Source organism: Oncorhynchus gorbuscha, linkage group LG16 (assembly GCF_021184085.1).
Source record: "Oncorhynchus gorbuscha isolate QuinsamMale2020 ecotype Even-year linkage group LG16, OgorEven_v1.0, whole genome shotgun sequence".
NCBI lineage: Eukaryota > Metazoa > Chordata > Actinopteri > Salmoniformes > Salmonidae > Oncorhynchus > Oncorhynchus gorbuscha.
This window is the reverse complement of record NC_060188.1, coordinates 25,600,188-25,618,273: the sequence shown is the minus strand read 5'-3', so window position 1 is coordinate 25,618,273 and position 18,086 is coordinate 25,600,188. Positions and strand designations below refer to the sequence as shown.

Below are 18,086 nucleotides of genomic sequence, written 5' to 3'. Positions count from 1 at the left end.
AAATAACAATAGCCAGGCTATATACAGGGTGTACCGGTACAGAGTAAATGTCGAGGCAATTGTGGTGATATGTACATGTAGGTAGAGTTATTAAAGTGACTATGCATAGATAATAACAGAGAGTAGCAGCAGTGTAAAAGCGGGGGGGAAATGCAAATAGTCTGGGTAGCCCTTTGATTAGCTGTTCAGGAGTCTTATGCCTCGGGGGTAGAAGCTGTTAAGAAGCCTTTTGGACCTAGACTTGGCGCTCCGGTACCGCTTGCCGTGCAGTACCAGAAAGAACAGTCTATGACTAGGGTGGCTGGAGTCATTGACAATCACAACAACAATCTTCACAATTTGTGAATTTTAATGGAGGCTATTAAATAATTGTGTGCCTCAATTAGGAGGGTAAAGCTGTGTGTAGCTCCCAGCCCACACATACAATTAGACAATGAGTCGACAAAGAGCTGTGCACACAAATACAACTATTGCTGGGTTAACATTGCAATGATAACTCCGCTCTGACATCCCGGTACCATAATCCACATAGTGCAACCTGAAATGTACATATAAATGGGAATAAATGCACAATGTGTACATGTGTACTGTACATAGTAGTTTGTTTGCATTCGGGCAACGACTAAATAATGTTTTTAAGAGTGAAATGAGAAATTATATAATGGATTGTTATAGAGGGAACTGTCCTTCATTACAGCCTGTTACAGTCCACCAGACATTACTAGGGTTACTCATTTAGTGTGTATGAGATGGATGGAGTTACATATATTTGCCTACTTTTGCAGAGTGGGTGACTGATATCGATACCCAGGTGCTGTATGATTGGCTCTTCACCCCTGCATAATTAACTGTAATTTATGTCTCTGTTCACATGTTGGGGTCATTTGGCTGTCACTTTCATTCATTTTGTAATCGCTTGGTCCATTCACATTACACAATGGAGAGGGTCATTTAGTTGAGGGAGGCAGTCAGACATACATTGCAAACATACCCACATCCACCCATTTGTTGTCGCGCATGTTATTAGAATATTATGTCATAGGTCATAGTTTGAAGTCAATTATTTTAACATCTATTATACACTGTGTGGGCTCCTGAGTGGCGCAGAGGTGTCACTACAGAGCCTGGTTTGATTCCAAGCTGTATCAGAACCGGCCGTGATTAGGAGTCCCATATTTCACAATTGGCCCAGCGTCGTCCGGGTTAGTGTTTGGCCGGGGTAGGCCGTCATTGTTAATAAGAATTTGTTCTTAACTTATTTGCATAGTTAAATAAAGGTTCAATAAAAAATAAAAATGAAGAAGCTGCCTGGAAGGTCTTGAACTCGGACAGAAGAAAGTCAAAGTTTTGGACTATTTTATCAGCTCCCTACAGACATTTCAAGCTCCGACTACATCTCTTCCGTTTCGATAACGGCTCCCTGCACCTCCCACTTCTCCCAGACCGGTTCAGTCTTGCCCGTTAAAGCTTTTGGCCAGCTCCTCCACCCACACCATTACACGGAGGACCTGTAAGCACCAAACTTGTTAAAAAAGTTATTCTGACTCTGTATTTGTGTGGGTGTGTGTGTGCAGCCTGGTCTCATAGACTAGACGTATTAGTATGATATGTTACATTTGGTATGGTTACGTAAGACAGCAGGCTACTTAAGGGAAAATTAAAATACGGTGGTTGTTCAGGATGGATGGGTAGGCAGGCGTATAACGTGAACATCTAGCAACCCAAAGGTTACATGTTCAAATGTCATTACGGGCAACATTAATATTTTAGCTAATTACAACTTTGCAACTACTTAGCATGTTAGCTAAACCTTCCTATAACCGTAACCCTAAACTTTATTTTTTATTTTTTTTCTCCCCAATTTTGTGTTATCCAATTGATAGTTACAGTCTTGTCCCATCGCTGCTACTCCCGTACGGACTCGGGAGAGGCGAAGGTTGAGAGCCATGCGGCCTCCGAAACACAACCCAGCCAAGCCGCACTGCTTGCTTAACCCGGAAGTCAGCCGCATGTGTCGGAGGAAACAGCGTACAACTGGCGACCCGAAGTCAGTGTGCATGAGCCTGGCCCACCACAGGAGTCACTAGTGTGCGATGGGACAAGGACATCCCAGCCAGCCAAACCCTCCCCTAACCCGGACGACGCTGGGCCAATTGTGCGCAGTCTCACGGGTCTTCCGGTTGCGGCCAGCTGGGACACACCCTGGGATCGAACCCGGATCTGTAGTTACACTCCAAGCACTGCGATGCAGTGCCTTAGATCTCTGTGCCACTCGGGAGGCCCAACCCTAACCTTAACCCTTACCCTAACCCCTAGCCTAGTTAACCTTAGTCACCTAGCTAACGTTAGCTATAGCCACCTAGCTAACATTAGCCACAACAGATTGGAATTCGTTACATATGATACGTTTTACAAATCCATGGCGTATTGTACGAATTGCAATACATTGCATATCATACGAATTGTAAATCGTAACATAACATACGAAATGGGATGATGGACATCCACCAATGAATAAACGTAACATATCATATCATCATAATTGAAGTGTCCTGGGTTTACATTTACTACGTTACGTCTACCCCTGAGTCCAGGTTGGTGTGTGTGTGTGTGTGTGTGTGTGTGTGTGTGTGTGTGTGTGTGTGTGTGTGTGTGTGTGTGTGTGTGTGTGTGTGTGTGTGTGTGTGTGTGTGTGTGTGTGTGTGTGTGTGTGTGTGTGTGTGTGTGTGTGTGTGTGTGTGTGTGTGTGTGTGAGTTTGTGTAATAGAGAGAGTGTTAGTGTGAGTGTGTTTGTCTTCACACTGAATTCATGAACTCAGCCAGGACACAGATCGGTGGCCACACACTAGCATGATGTCATGTCCCACTTCTTGTAACCCACTGAGAAGAGTGTGATCCAATCTGACCATGCGAAAGTGCACCATGCAGCTGCGACAGTAGTCCATTAGTGACATATACTTATTGTACACACCATTATGAACGCCTTCCTAATATTGAGTTCACCCTTTTGTTGCCCTCAGAACAGCCTCAATTCGTCGGGGCATTGACTCTACAAGGTGTCGAAAGCGTTCCACAGCGGCGCTGGCCCATGTTGACTACAATGATTCCTACAGTTGTGTCAAGTTAGCTGGATGTCCCTTGAGTGGTGGATCATTCTTGATACACATGGGAAACTGTTGAGTGTGAAAAACCCAGCAGCATTGCAGTTCTTGACACACATTAAAAACAGTGTGGCTGTCACCTACTACCATAGCCCGTTCTAAGGCACTTAAGTCTTTTGTCTTGCCCATTCACCCTCTGAATGGCACACATACATAAGCAATGTCTCAGTTGTGGTCCTTCTGTAGCTCAGTTGGTAGAGCATGGCGCTTGTAACGCCAGGGTAGTGGGTTTGATCCCCGGGACCACCCATACGTAGAATGTATGCACACATGACTGTAAGTCGCTTTGGATAAAAGCGTCTGCTAAATGGCATATATTATTATTATTATATTATTGTCTCAAGAGTTAAACATCCTTCTTTAACCTGTCTCCTCCCCTTCATCTACACTGATTGTGGATTTAACAAGTGGAGTGAACAAGTGACGTCAATAAGGGATCATGGCTTTCACCTGGAATCACCTGGTCAGTCTATGCTATGGAAAGAGAAGGTGTTTCTCATGTTTTGTACACTCAGTATATATCCTATGGAAAGAGCAGGTATTTCTAATGTTTTGTACACTCAGTATATATCCTATGGAAAGAGCAGGTATTTGTAATGTTTTGTACACTCAGTATATATCCTATGGAAAGAGCAGGTATTTGTAATGTTTTGTACACTCAGTATATATCCTATGGAAAGAGCAGGTATTTGTCATGTTTTGTACACTCAGTATATATCCTATGGAAAGAGCAGGTATTTGTAATGTTTTGTACACTCAGTATATATCCTATGGAAAGAGCAGGTATTTCTAATGTTTTGTACACTCAGTATATATCCTATGGAAAGAGCAGGTATTTCTAATGTTTTGTACACTCAGTATATATCCTATGGTCAAAAGCAGAGGTGCTTAATAGATGTCAAACTAAATGCATGAACACCGAACACATATGACTAATAATAAAATAGCTTTTAGGTTGTGAGTGAGCTAAAAGAAATGGGAGTCTAATGGCTCTGCGCGGGCTTTCATCTTTCTAAAGATGTGGTGCAATTCTATACTAAAGTGTTTTGTGTGTAAAAAAAATAGGAATAACTCCTACACAGCTGCATAGACCTACTGCACTCATGGATCTTAAAGAGATACTTCAGGAGGCAATGAAGACCTTTACCTACTTCCCCAGATTATTATCTCTGCGTGCAGTTTGAAGGAAGTTGCCAACTAGCGTTAGCTCAATTGCTAACTAGCGACAGCACAATGACTGGAAAACTCTGGATTTGCGATGACGCAAGTTAACATTGGCTCTCTTCATTGCCAAAATCCTGAAGGATCACTTTAATGAGGAGCAACAAAGACAGCAAACACACAACAGCCCAACAAGTGCCACTTCAATCCAAAACAACAGCACACCCACTCCTCCTCTGCTGAGCTCTCACCACTCTCTCCATCACTGTCACAGCCTGAATTACTGTCTTGACTGGCTGCCCCTCTCCAGTACCACTTACACACAGTGTTGACTGGCTGCCCCTCTCCAGTACCACTTACACACAGTGTTGACTGGCTGCCCCTCTCCAGTACCACTTACACTCAGTGTTGACTGGCTGCCCCTCTCCAGTACCACTTACACTCAGTGTTGACTGGCTGCCCCTCTCCAGTACCACTTACACACAGTATTGACTGGCTGCCCCTCTCCAGTACCACTTACACACAGTGTTGACTGGCTGCCCCTCTCCAGTACCACTTACACACAGTGTTGACTGGCTGTCCCTCTCCAGTACCACTTACACACAGTGTTGACTGGCTGCCCCTCTCCAGTACCACTTACACACAGTGTTGACTGGCTGCCCCTCTCCAGTACCACTTACACTCAGTGTTGACTGGCTGCCCCTCTTCAGTACCACATACACTCAGTGTTGACTGGCTGCCCCTCTCCAGTACCACTTACACACAGTATTGACTGGCTGCCCCTCTCCAGTACCACTTACACTCAGTGTTGACTGGATGCCCCTCTCCAGTACCACTTACACACAGTGTTGACTGGATGCCCCTCTCCAGTACCACTTACACTCAGTGTTGACTGGATGCCCCTCTCCAGTACCACTTACACACAGTGTTGACTGGCTGCCCCTCTCCAGTACCACTTACACTCAGTGTTGACTGGCTGCCCCTCTCCAGTACCACTTACACACAGTGTTGACTGGCTGCCCCTCTCCAGTACCACTTACACTCAGTGTTGACTGGCTGCCCCTCTCCAATACCACTTACACTCAGTGTTGGCTGCCCCTCTCCAGTACCACTTACACTCAGTGTTGACAGGCTGCCCCTCTTCAGTACCACTTACACTTAGTGTTGACTGGCTGCCCTTCTCCATTACCACTTACATTCAGTGATGGCTGCCCCTCTCCAGTACCATTTACACTCAGTGTTGGCTGCCCCTCTCCAGTACCACTGACACTCAGTGTTGACTGGCTGCCCCTCTCCAGTACCACTTACACTCAGTGTTGACTGGCTGCCCCTCTCCAGTACCACTTACACTCAGTGTTGACTGGCTGCCCCTCTCCAGTACCACTTACACTCAGTGTTGACTGGCTGCCCCTCTCCAGTACCACTTACACTCAGTGTTGACTGGCTGCCCCTCTCCAGTACCACTTACACACAGTGTTGACTGGCTGCCCCTCTCCAGTACCACTTACACTCAGTGTTGGCTGCCCCTCTCCAGTACCACTTACACTCAGTGTTGACTGGCTGCCCCTATCCAGTACCACTTACACTCAGTGTTGACTGGCTGCCCCTCTCCAGTACCACTTACACTCAGTGTTGACTGGCTGCCCCTCTCCAGTACCACTTACACTCAGTGTTGACTGGCTGCCCCTCTCCAGTACCACTTACACTCAGTGTTGACTGGCTGCCCCTCTCCAGTACCACTTACACTCAGTGTTGACTGGCTGCCCCTCTCCAGTACCACTTACACACAGTGTTGACTGGCTGCCCCTCTCCAGTACCACTTACACTCAGTGTTGGCTGCCCCTCTCCAGTACCACTTACACTCAGTGTTGACTGGCTGCCCCTCTCCAGTACCACTTACACTCAGTGTTGACTGGCTGCCCCTCTCCAGTACCACTTACACTCAGTGTTGACTGGCTGCCCCTCTCCAATACCACTTACACTCAGTGTTGGCTGTCCCTCTCCAGTACCACTTACACTCAGTGTTGACTGGCTGCCCCTCTCCAGTACCACTTACACTCAGTGTTGACTGGCTGCCCCTCTCCAGTACCACTTACACTCAGTGTTGACTGGCTGCCCCTCTCCAGTACCACTTACACCAGTGTTGACTGGCTGCCCCTCTCCAGTACCACTTACACTCAGTGTTGACTGGCTGCCCCTCTCCAGTACCACTTACACTCAGTGTTGACTGGCTGCCCCTCTCCAGTACCACTTACACACAGTGTTGACTGGCTGCCCCTCTCCAGTACCACTTACACTCAGTGTTGGCTGCCCCTCTCCAGTACCACTTACACTCAGTGTTGACTGGCTGCCCCTATCCAGTACCACTTACACTCAGTGTTGACTGGCTGCCCCTCTCCAGTACCACTTACACTCAGTGTTGACTGGCTGCCCCTCTCCAGTACCACTTACACTCAGTGTTGACTAGCTGCCCCTCTCCAGTACCACTTACACTCAGTGTTGACTGGCTGCCCCTCTCCAGTACCACTTACACTCAGTGTTGACTGGCTGCCCCTCTCCAGTACCACTTACAAACAGTGTTGACTGGCTGCCCCTCTCCAGTACCACTTACACTCAGTGTTGGCTGCCCCTCTCCAGTACCACTTACACTCAGTGTTGACTGGCTGCCCCTCTCCAGTACCACTTACACTCAGTGTTGACTGGCTGCCCCTCTCCAGTACCACTTACACTCAGTGTTGACTGGCTGCCCCTCTCCAATACCACTTACACTCAGTGTTGGCTGCCCCTCTCCAGTACCACTTACACTCAGTGTTGACTGGCTGCCCCTCTCCAGTACCACTTACACTCAGTGTTGACTGGCTGCCCCTCTCCAGTACCACTTACACTCAGTGTTGACTGGCTGCCCCTCTCCAGTACCACTTACACTCAGTGTTGACTGGCTGCCCCTCTCCAGTACCACTTACACTCAGTGTTGACTGGCTGCCCCTCTCCAATACCACTTACACTCAGTGTTGGCTGCCCCTCTCCAGTACCACTTACACTCAGTGTTGACTGGCTGCCCCTCTCCAGTACCACTTACACTTATAGTTCTTCAAGTAATTTAACAACATTTTGTACTAGTAGTAGAGTGGTAGTTGGACTAAGTGGTAGTTGAAGTAAATTCAAATCTAGGTAGTGTTTTCAGTAGTTAATAATTGTTTTGCCATGTAGCGGTGTAGCTTCAATCTATAGCTAGAGCACACACACACTAATATATCTAGGAGTAATAAGTATAATTTTTGTCTTTATCTGTTGTTGTTTAATACTCTATTTTTGCTAGCTAGGGCCATTTACTTTAAGTGTGGTCTGTCTTTCCAGTGTCCTACTTAGTGTATGAACTGCTGACTGCTCATAACAACCAGGAATAAAGGGCAGGGCAATTTGTGACGGTTATTGTTTTGGTAATCAGTGGCTGTATTGGAGGGGGAGTGGTTTGTCCTCTCCTATGCAATCAGCAATTAGTACCGGGAAGTGTGCTCTTCACCTCTGGTAGGCAATTAGCAATTAGTGTCAAGCCGGTCAAGGCTTGAAGACAGGTCACTCAACTGAGACTGCTCTCCTCTGTCACAGAGGCTCACCGCACTACCAAAGCTGATTGTCTCTCCTCTGTTCTCATCCTCCTAGATCTATCTGCTGCTTTCGTCAACCATTAGATCCTCCTCTCCAGTCTCTCAGGGCTGGGTGTCTCAGGGTCTGCACACTCTTGGATTGCATCCTACCTGGCAGGCTGCTCCTACCAGGTGACATGGAGAGGATCTATGTCTGCCCAACGTGTTCTCACTACTGGTGTCCCCCAGGACTTGGTTCTAGGCCCTCTCCTCTTCTCTCTATAAGTAGCCAGGTGGTAAAAGCACATAGCTGTATTCATTTAAATCCACTAGATGGCACTGTCCCTAAAAGAGATCCATAAATAATGTGTGAGAGCGGTTATGGGATTGCGCATGCGCAGTGTCTAAGAGTGAGAGCAAGCAATTACACTGGAGAGCTGTTGAAATCCATTGCGGGTCCAACGATACCTTAGATGGGTAAATAATACTTTTTATCTTACTCTTGTACCGGAAAATATCATATTCTGCATCATCTGCAGTGTACAAGATTTAGTTTTGTAATATTTATGCCAGATGGTCATGTTAGCCTGTTGATACTTTCAGATCTACATGAGGGTGTTAGCTTCTTGCTCGCTGAATACGAGCGTTCTCAGAACCACGTGGTGGAGTTGATGATAACATTATTTGAAGTGTGAGTAATTATGAGAATGACATTATATTTCATGTAAAGCTTCAGTGTGCTGTATTTTGTTTCATTTTTTAATTGTAACTTATCTGTTCATATGACATTTCTCCCAGTGCAGTATGGGTGAGATGAGGATCTACTGTCCCATGTGGTATTAGGGTATCACCTGGACAGTGTGTTTGTAAGTATTCATAATGTTTTATGACAAAATGTATTTTGTTTTTCATGCACAATGTCATTTTGTTTATGAACATGTACCCAGACATTTGAAATGTTAGAAAGTCCATTCTAACGGAACATTGTGGTCTCTGTATTTTCTTGTGTTTCTATAGAAAGCAGAGCCACTACCGTTTATGCATTTCACTTTGTACTTTTTGTACTCAGATTGTTTTTATGCACTTTATTTATTTCCCTTGGTTGTGATTTGGACTTAACTTTACTTTATGGTGACTTGCAGTGATTTCCCTCTTACATTATATTATTTTAAATTTAAGATTTGACAGAATAAACAACCCCAAATTAGTTTGTGTCCTGTGCTGGGTTTACTTTCGCCAGGCTACATGTAAGGGATTACAAAAAAACGGTAACTGTAATCCGTTATGTTACCAGCTAAAGTAGTGTAATCAGATTACAGATACTTTTGAAAAACTAGATGATTACTTTGAGGATTACTTTTAAATTCAGAAAGGATGTTTGCGAAAAAAATCTTTGACACTTCTCTGTTTTCTTAATGACATTCAAAGCAGCATTGAAAAAAGGCGCAACTTTAATTTTGTTGCATCTGAGCGTGTCTGACAAGTCAGAGACCACTACAATGACACACCAAATGTGTTTGATGGATCGCGGGAAAATGTCAGAAATAGCCTTTTGCAGGCTACGGTCCAAGCTATATCTTCTAATGGTGCGACTGCTGTCAGCATCCAAAGATTATCCAATTTAAATAAACGCTACGGTGATACAGATATCACCTATTATTGGTACCTACATAGCGCATTTATGTGAATCACACTGCTGCTCTCTCATTGGCAACCCGAACTATCTGCATTGTGTCCCACCCACCCACGCTACTGCTACTCTCTGTTCATCATTTATGCATAGTCACTTTAACCATATCTACATGTACTTACTACCTCAATCAGCCTGACTAACCTGTGTCTGTATGTAGCTACTTTTATAGCCTCGCTACTGTATATAGCCTGTCTTTTTACTGTCATTTTATTTCTTTACTTACCTATTGTTCACCTAATACCTTTTTTGCACTATTGGTTAGAGCCTGTTGTATTTAGGGCACGTAACAAATAAACTTTGATTTGATTTGGCTATTTGTGCCTTAAGGCTTGTGGTTTTCGTGGATGGCTGTTCAGAAATCTGAATGTCTATTTGAACCCAATAATTTGTTGAATTTAAGATGCCTATCAATCACTGTTTTTGAAACCAGTGGACAGCCAGTGAAAAATGCTATTTTACAACAGCTGCATAGTGTGGATCCCAGCCTATGGAATAAAAGTGGGGCTTTTATTGCTCAATCTAATTCATGCTTATAAAAAACTAAATCGATAGGCTTAATGGACACATGCTCAAACTTGTACACTTTTGATAGACTTAATAGGGTAATCTGTAGTTGCTACATCCCATTTTTGGACTTATAAATTATATATATTAATGTAAAGACATAATTGAATCATAATATTATGTCACGCCTGCTCCCGCTCTCCCTCCCTGGCACTCGAGGGCCCCAGGCTTCCCAGTACTACGCACTCCTTCCACCATCATTACGCACACCTGTTTCCCTCGTCACACGCATCAGTGATTCATTGGACTCAGCTGGACTCAATCGCCTGTTTTCATTACCTCCCCTATATTTGTCTGTTCCCTAGGTTGTTCCTGGTTCCAGCCTTATTGTTGTCATGTTGTTTTGTTCCCCCTGTTCTGACGATGTTCCTGTTCTGTCACTTGTCATATTCTGTCACTTGTCCGTTCATTAAATGTTCACTCCCTGTACCTGGTTCTGATCTCCAGCGTCAGTTCTTACTTTATTATATGTAGTAGAAAGCGATTGGTTAGAATAAGCCTACACAACCAACCCATGAAGTCAAATTTAACATCCATACATGGCCAGCTATGTAAACTTTAACATGGATTTTGTCATGCAGGTGAAGGAGGACCCAAACGCGACTTAACAGAAACAGAGTTTATTAATGCTCAAAACCGAATAACTGAAATCCTCTAGATAGTAGAGGGGAAAACAACTGGAGAAGCGGCCACAGACTGCAGGTCGCTTCGGGTAGGCGCAGGCCGTAGTCAACTGAGACACCTGCTCACACGCAGCGTCTGAAGAAGGCACAAAACACGACAGGACAGGGTGATACACAATCACGGCAAAAAAACACGACAGGACTGGGCGAAACGCAATTACAGCATGGAATACAAAACAAGGAACCGACGGAACAGGAACGGATCACAAAGGAATAAATAGGGAGTCTAATCAGGGGAAAGGATCGGGAACAGGTGTGGAAAGACTAAATGATGATTAGGGGAATAGGAACAGCTGGGAGCAGGAACGGAACGACAGAGAGAAGAGAGAGCGAGAGAGTGAGAGAGGGAGGGGGAGAGAGAAGGATAGAACCAAACAAGACCAGCAGAGGGAAACGAATAGCATGGGGAGCACAGGGACAAGACATGACAATGAATGACAAACATGACAGTACCCCCCCACTCACCGAGCGCCTCCTGGCGCACTCGAGGAGGAATCCTGGCGGCAACGGAGGAAATCATCGATGAGCGAACGGTCCAGCACGTCCCGAGACGGAACCCAACTCCTCTCCTCAGGACCGTAACCCTCCCAATCCACTAGGTATTGGTGACCCCGTCCCCGAGAACGCATGTCCATAATCTTATGTACCTTGTAAATAGGTGCGCTCTCGACAAGGACGGGAGGGGGGGGAGGGAAGACGAACGGGGGTGCGAAGAAAGGGCTTAACACAGGAGACATGGAAGACAGGATGGACGCGACGAAGATGTCGCGGAAGAAGCAGTCGCACAGCGACAGGATTGACGACCTGGGAGACACGGAACGGACCAATGAACCGCGGAGTCAACTTACGAGAAGCTGTCGTAAGAGGAAGGTTGCGAGTGGAAAGCCACACTCTCTGGCCGCAACAATACCTTGGACTCTTAATCCTGCGTTTATTGGCGGCTCTCACCGTCTGTGCCCTGTAACGGCAAAGTGCAGACCTCACCCTCCTCCAGGTGCGCTCACAACGTTGGACAAACGCTTGAGCGGAGGGAACGCTGGACTCGGCAAGCTGGGATGAGAACAGAGGAGGCTGGTAACCCAGACTACTCTGAAACGGAGATAACCCGGTAGCAGACGAAGGAAGCGTGTGAGCGTATTCTGCCCAGGGGAGCTGTTCTGCCCAAGACGCAGGGTTCCTGAAAGAAAGGCTGCGTAGTATGCGACCAATCGTCTGATTGGCCCTCTCTGCTTGACCGTTAGACTGGGGATGAAACCCGGAAGAGAGACTGACGGACGCACCAATCAAACGACAGAACTCCCTCCAAAACTGTGACGTGAATTGCGGACCTCTGTCTGAAACGGCGTCTAACGGGAGGCCATGAATTCTGAATACATTCTCAATAATGATTTGTGCCGTCTCCTTAGCGGAAGGAAGTTTAGCGAGGGGAATGAAATGTGCCGCCTTAGAGAACCTATCGACAACCGTCAGAATCACAGTCTTCCCCGCAGACAAAGGCAGACCGGTAATGAAGTCTAAGGCAATGTGAGACCATGGTCGAGAAGGAATGGGAGCGGTCTGAGACGACCGGCAGGAGGAGAGTTACCCGACTTAGTCTGCGCGCAGTCCGAACAGGCAGCCACGAAACGGCGCGTGTCACGCTCCTGAGTCGGCCACCAAAAGCGCTGGCGAATAGACGCAAGAGTGCCTCGAACACCGGGATGACCCGCTAACTTGGCAGAGTGAGCCCACTGAAGAACAGCCAGACGAGTGGAAACAGGGACGAAAAGGAGGTTACTAGGACAAGCGCGCGGCGACGCAGTGTGCGTGAGTGCTTGCTTAACCTGTCTTTCAATTCCCCAGACTGTTAACCCGACAACACGCCCATAAGGAAGAATCCCCTCGGGATCAGTAGAAGCCACAGAAGAACTAAACAGACGGGATAAGGCATCAGGCTTGGTGTTCTTGCTACCCGGACGGTAAGAAATCACAAACTCGAAACGAGCGAAAAACAACGCCCAACGAGCTTGACGGGCATTAAGTCGTTTGGCAGAACGGATGTACTCAAGGTTCTTATGGTCTGTCCAAACGACAAAAGGAACGGTCCCCCTCCAACCACTGTCGCCATTCGCCTAGGGCTAAGCGGATGGCGAGCAGTTCACGGTTACCCACATCATAGTTGCGCTCAGATGGCGACAGGCGATGAGAAAAATAAGCGCAAGGATGAACCTTATCGTCAGACTGGGAGCGCTGGGATAGAATGGCTCCCACGCCTACCTCTGAAGCGTCAACCTCGACAATGAATTGTCTAGTGACGTCAGGAGTAACGAGGATAGGAGCGGACGTAAAACGTTCTTTTAGAAGATCAAAAGCTCCCTGGGCGGAACCGGACCACTTAAAACACGTCTTGACAGAAGTAAGAGCTGTGAGAGGGGCAGCAACTTGACCGAAATTACGAATGAAACGCCGATAGAAATTAGCGAAACCTAAGAAGCGCTGCAACTCGACACGTGACCTTGGAACGGGCCAATCACTGACAGCTTGGACCTTAGCGGAATCCATCTGAATGCCTTCAGCGGAAATAACGGAACCGAGAAAAGTAACGGAGGAGACATGAAAAGAGCACTTCTCAGCCTTTACGTAGAGACAATTCTCTAAAAGGCGCTGTAGAACACGTCGAACGTGCTGAACATGAATCTCGAGTGACGGAGAAAAAATCAGGATATCGTCAAGATAGACAAAAACAAAAATGTTCAGCATGTCTCTCAGAACATCATTAACTAATGCCTGAAAAACAGCTGGCGCATTGGCGAGACCGAACGGCAGAACCCGGTACTCAAAATGCCCTAACGGAGTATTAAACGCCGTTTTCCACTCGTCCCCCTCTCTGATGCGCACGAGATGGTAAGCGTTACGAAGGTCCAACTTAGTAAAGCACCTGGCTCCCTGCAGAATCTCGAAGGCTGATGACATAAGGGGAAGCGGATAACGATTCTTAACCGTTATGTCATTCAGCCCTCGATAATCCACGCAGGGACGCAGAGTACCTTCCTTCTTCTTAACAAAAAAGAACCCCGCCCCGGCCGGAGAGGAAGAAGGCACTATGGTACCGGCGTCAAGAGACACAGACAAATAATCCTCGAGAGCCTTACGTTCGGGAGCCGACAGAGAGTATAGTCTACCTCGAGGAGGAGTGGTCCCCGGAAGGAGATCAATACTACAATCATACGACCGGTGAGGAGGAAGGGAGTTGGCTCGGGACCGACTGAAGACCGTGCGCAGATCATGATATTCCTCCGGCACTCCTGTCAAATCGCCAGGTTCCTCCTGAGAAGTAGGGACAGAAGAAATGGGAGGGATGGCAGACATTAAACACTTCACATGACAAGAAACGTTCCAGGATAGGATAGAATTACTAGACCAATTAATAGAAGGATTATGACATACAAGCCAGGGGTGACCCAAAACAACAGGTGTAAACGGTGAACGGAAAATCAAAAAAGACATAGTCTCACTGTGGTTACCAGATACTGTGAGAGTTAAAGGTAGTGTCTCAAATTTGATACTGGGAAGATGACTACCATCTAAGGCAAACATGGGCGTAGGCCTGTCTAACGGTCTGAAAGGAATGTTATGTTTCCGAGCCCATGCTTCGTCCATGAAACAACCCTCAGCCCCAGAGTCAATCAAAGCACTGCATGTAGCACCCGAACCGGTCCAGCGTAGATGGACCGACATAGTAGTACAAGATCTAGATGAAGGGACCTGAGTAGTAGCGCTCACCAGTAGCCCTCCGCTTACTGATGGGCTCTGGCCTCTTACTGGACATGAAATAACAAAATGTCCAGCAACTCCGCAATAGAGGCACAGGCGGTTGGTGATCCTCTGTTCCCTCTCCTTATTCGAGATGCGAATCCCTCCCAGCTGCGTGGGCTCAGTCTCAAAGCCAGAGGGAGATGGTTGCGATGCGGAGCAGGGAAACACCGTTGATGCGAGCTCTCTTCCACGAGCCCGGTGACGAAGATCTACCCGTCGTTCTATGCGGATGGCGAGAGCAATCAAGGAGTCCACATCTGAAGGAACCTCCCGGGAGAGAATCTCATCCTTAACCACTGCGTGGAGTCCCTCCAGAAAACGAGCGAGCAGCGCCGGCTCGTTCCACTCACTAGAGGCAGCAAGAGTGCGAAACTCAATGGAATAATCCGTTATGGACCGTTCACCTTGGCATAAGGAAGCCAGGGCCCTGGAAGCCTCCTCACCAAAAACTGAACGGTCAAAAACCCGAATCATCTCCTCTTTAAAGTTCTGGAATCTGTTAGAGCAATCAGCCCTTGCCTCCCAGATAGCTGTGCCCCATTCTCGAGCCCGGCCAGTAAGGAGTGAAATGACGAAAGCAACCCGAGCTCTCTCTAGAGTATGTGTGGGGTTGGAGAGAGAACACAATCTCACACTGCGTGAGAAAGGAGCGGCATTCAGTGGGCTGCCCGGAGTAGCAAGGTGGGTTATTAACCCTGGGTTCAGGAGGCTCGGCAGGCCAGGGAGTAACAGGTGGCACGAGACGTAGACTCTGGAACTGTCCAGAGAGGTCGGAAACCTGAGCGGCCAGGTTCTCCACGGCATGGCGAGCAGCAGACAATTCCTGCTCGTGTCTGCCGAGCATGGCTCCTTGGATCTCGACGGCAGTGTAACGAGCGTCTGAAGTCGCTGGGTCCATTCTTTGGTCGGTTCCTTCTGTCATGCAGGTGAAGGAGGACCCAAACGCGACTTAACAGAAACAGAGTTTATTAATGCTCAAAACCGAATAACTGAAATCCTCTAGATAGTAGAGGGGAAAACAACTGGAGAAGCGGCCACAGACTGCAGGTCGCTTCGGGTAGGCGCAGGCCGTAGTCAACTGAGACACCTGCTCACACGCAGCGTCTGAAGAAGGCACAAAACACGACAGGACAGGGTGATACACAATCACGGCAAAAAACACGACAGGACTGGGCGAAACGCAATTACAGCATGGAATACAAAACAAGGAACCGACGGAACAGGAACGGATCACAAAGGAATAAATAGGGAGTCTAATCAGGGGAAAGGATCGGGAACAGGTGTGGAAAGACTAAATGATGATTAGGGGAATAGGAACAGCTGGGAGCAGGAACGGAACGACAGAGAGAAGAGAGAGCGAGAGAGTGAGAGAGGGAGGGGGAGAGAGAAGGATAGAACCAAACAAGACCAGCAGAGGGAAACGAATAGCATGGGGAGCACAGGGACAAGACATGACAATGAATGACAAACATGACAGATTTTTCCTGCAATAGATGTCATTCAATTGGTAACATACATTCCTCTAATGCCTCTTAAGGGAAAACAAATCTAAAAGTAACTGAATGTAATCAGATTATATTACTGAGTTTGGGTAATCCAAAAGTTACGTTACTGATTAGAATTTTGGACAGGTAACGAGTAACTGTAATGGATTACATTTAGAAACTAACCTACATATACACCAAGTCACTCGGCTCTGTCATATCCTCACATGGTCTCTCCTATCATTGCGATGCAGATGACATTGAACTCCTTTTCTTCTTCAGCCCCTTCTGACACCCAGGTGGAGACACACATCTCTGCGTGCCTGGCAGATATCGTGCCTGGCCCACGACCTCAAGCTCAACCTTGACAAGACTGAGCTTTCTTATTTCTCCTAGATATCTGACAGACACTTCAAAACCTTATTCCTTAGGATTTATTTTTTTAACTGTCTTTTTTGTCACTTATGAATGTGTTATTCAATGTGTTTCTGTGGTATTTGGTACTAAAGGCCAAATTCAATATTTTATCAAATACTTTTCAAATATATTTTTGGGATACCTAAAGGGTCCTAAAATGCTAAATCAAATAGCTAAATGATCCATGGTAGGACCATCTTAAAACAATTTCATATGCCAGTTTATAACCCCCCCCCCAACGTCTTAGACTCAAGAGAATTTGCATTAATCCCACAGCAACCCCCCCCCAGGAAACAGTTGTGCTTCTCGATGGTTCAAATGCTTGACACCATGCGCTTTGAATGATATAGTCATAAATATATTTCAATCTGTATAGCAGTAGTTCTGAGTTCAAATGTAAAGGTAACTGCCGATTCAGCCCACATATGCAGTATTTGCAATCTCCACGAACGCAGGGACATTGCATTTAAATCGAGCTATAACGCTGATCTTCAGCAATACTTTGGCGATACAGATTGAATCCTGCCCAAAATCAATAGATAAAAGATGGTCCTATTTTCATTGACCCGCTGACGCAAAATCAAAGAGGAAATCTTATAATGAAAAGTCACAATGTATTAAACACAACTTGTTCACAACTTGTACATTACCTCACCAGTAAATTACAATCAATCAAACCCATTGTAACACTGCAGGCATCCCAATTAGGTGGGCACGGAGGGTGGCACAAAGGCAGAAAGGCTTGAGTAAAGGGTATACTTACGGGTGCCATCAAAGTGGTTGGCAATGGTGTCCAGGAAGGTGTTCTGGGGGGCCAGGAGGCCCTTCATCACAGGCATGTTGTCCAACGATGAAGACAGAGCCGGGCTCACCAAGTCACTCCATCCCCCAACAGACAGAGCTGAGAGGAGGGCGAGTCAGACCAACGTGACTCTGCAGTCTGCACTTCAACAGATGTTTCTCCTTGTTCCTGCCTCAGCACTCAGCTACAGGTCAGCTGGGCATCAGTGGCATTTACCTCAGTCTCAGGTTTATAGTCTTCCTTCTTCCACCTTTCCTATTCTTTATCCGAAGTAGGCTGATAATCTTTCTCTCTAGCTCCTTCCTTCTCTGTAGTGTGGGTAGTTATTCCTCTCACCGTGGAACAAGCTAAGGTGTTGTAACTCACTGTCAGCTTAGAGTCATCAAGTTATGCAGTGTATCTCTCTGTTCTTCTCACCTCCCAGATCAGTCTGAACTCTCATCTAGCCCCAGCAGGAGAGCAGGATGCGCACGCCACTTCCCTTATCTGAGTCAGTTCTCTCTCTCTCTCTCTCTCTCTCTCTCTCTCTCTCTCTCTCTCTCTCTCTCTCTCTCTCTCTCTCTCTCTCTCTCTCTCTCTCTCTCTCTCTCTCTCTCTCTCTCTCTCTCTCTCTCTCTCTCTCTCTCTTTCTCTCTCTCTCTCTTCTATCAGTCTCTGCCATTCTCTATCGCTCTCTCACCACTCTCTTCCTGTTTCTGTTTCTTTCTCTCTCCCTCCCTCTACTCTCTTTCTCTACCTC

General features: G+C 46.8%; 1 protein-coding gene across 1 annotated transcript in view; it reads right to left on the bottom strand.

Annotated features, from left to right (window-relative positions):
• Positions 1–17,843, bottom strand: part of LOC124000153 (potassium voltage-gated channel subfamily H member 4-like) — a 41,644-nt gene extending 23,801 nt beyond the window's left edge. The window contains exon 1 of the mRNA XM_046306332.1: positions 17,309–17,843. Coding sequence (XP_046162288.1) covers positions 17,309–17,384 — 76 coding nt within the window. The 5' untranslated portion in view covers positions 17,385–17,843. The remainder of the gene's footprint in view (positions 1–17,308) is intronic.
• Positions 17,844–18,086: the final 243 nt, after the last annotated feature.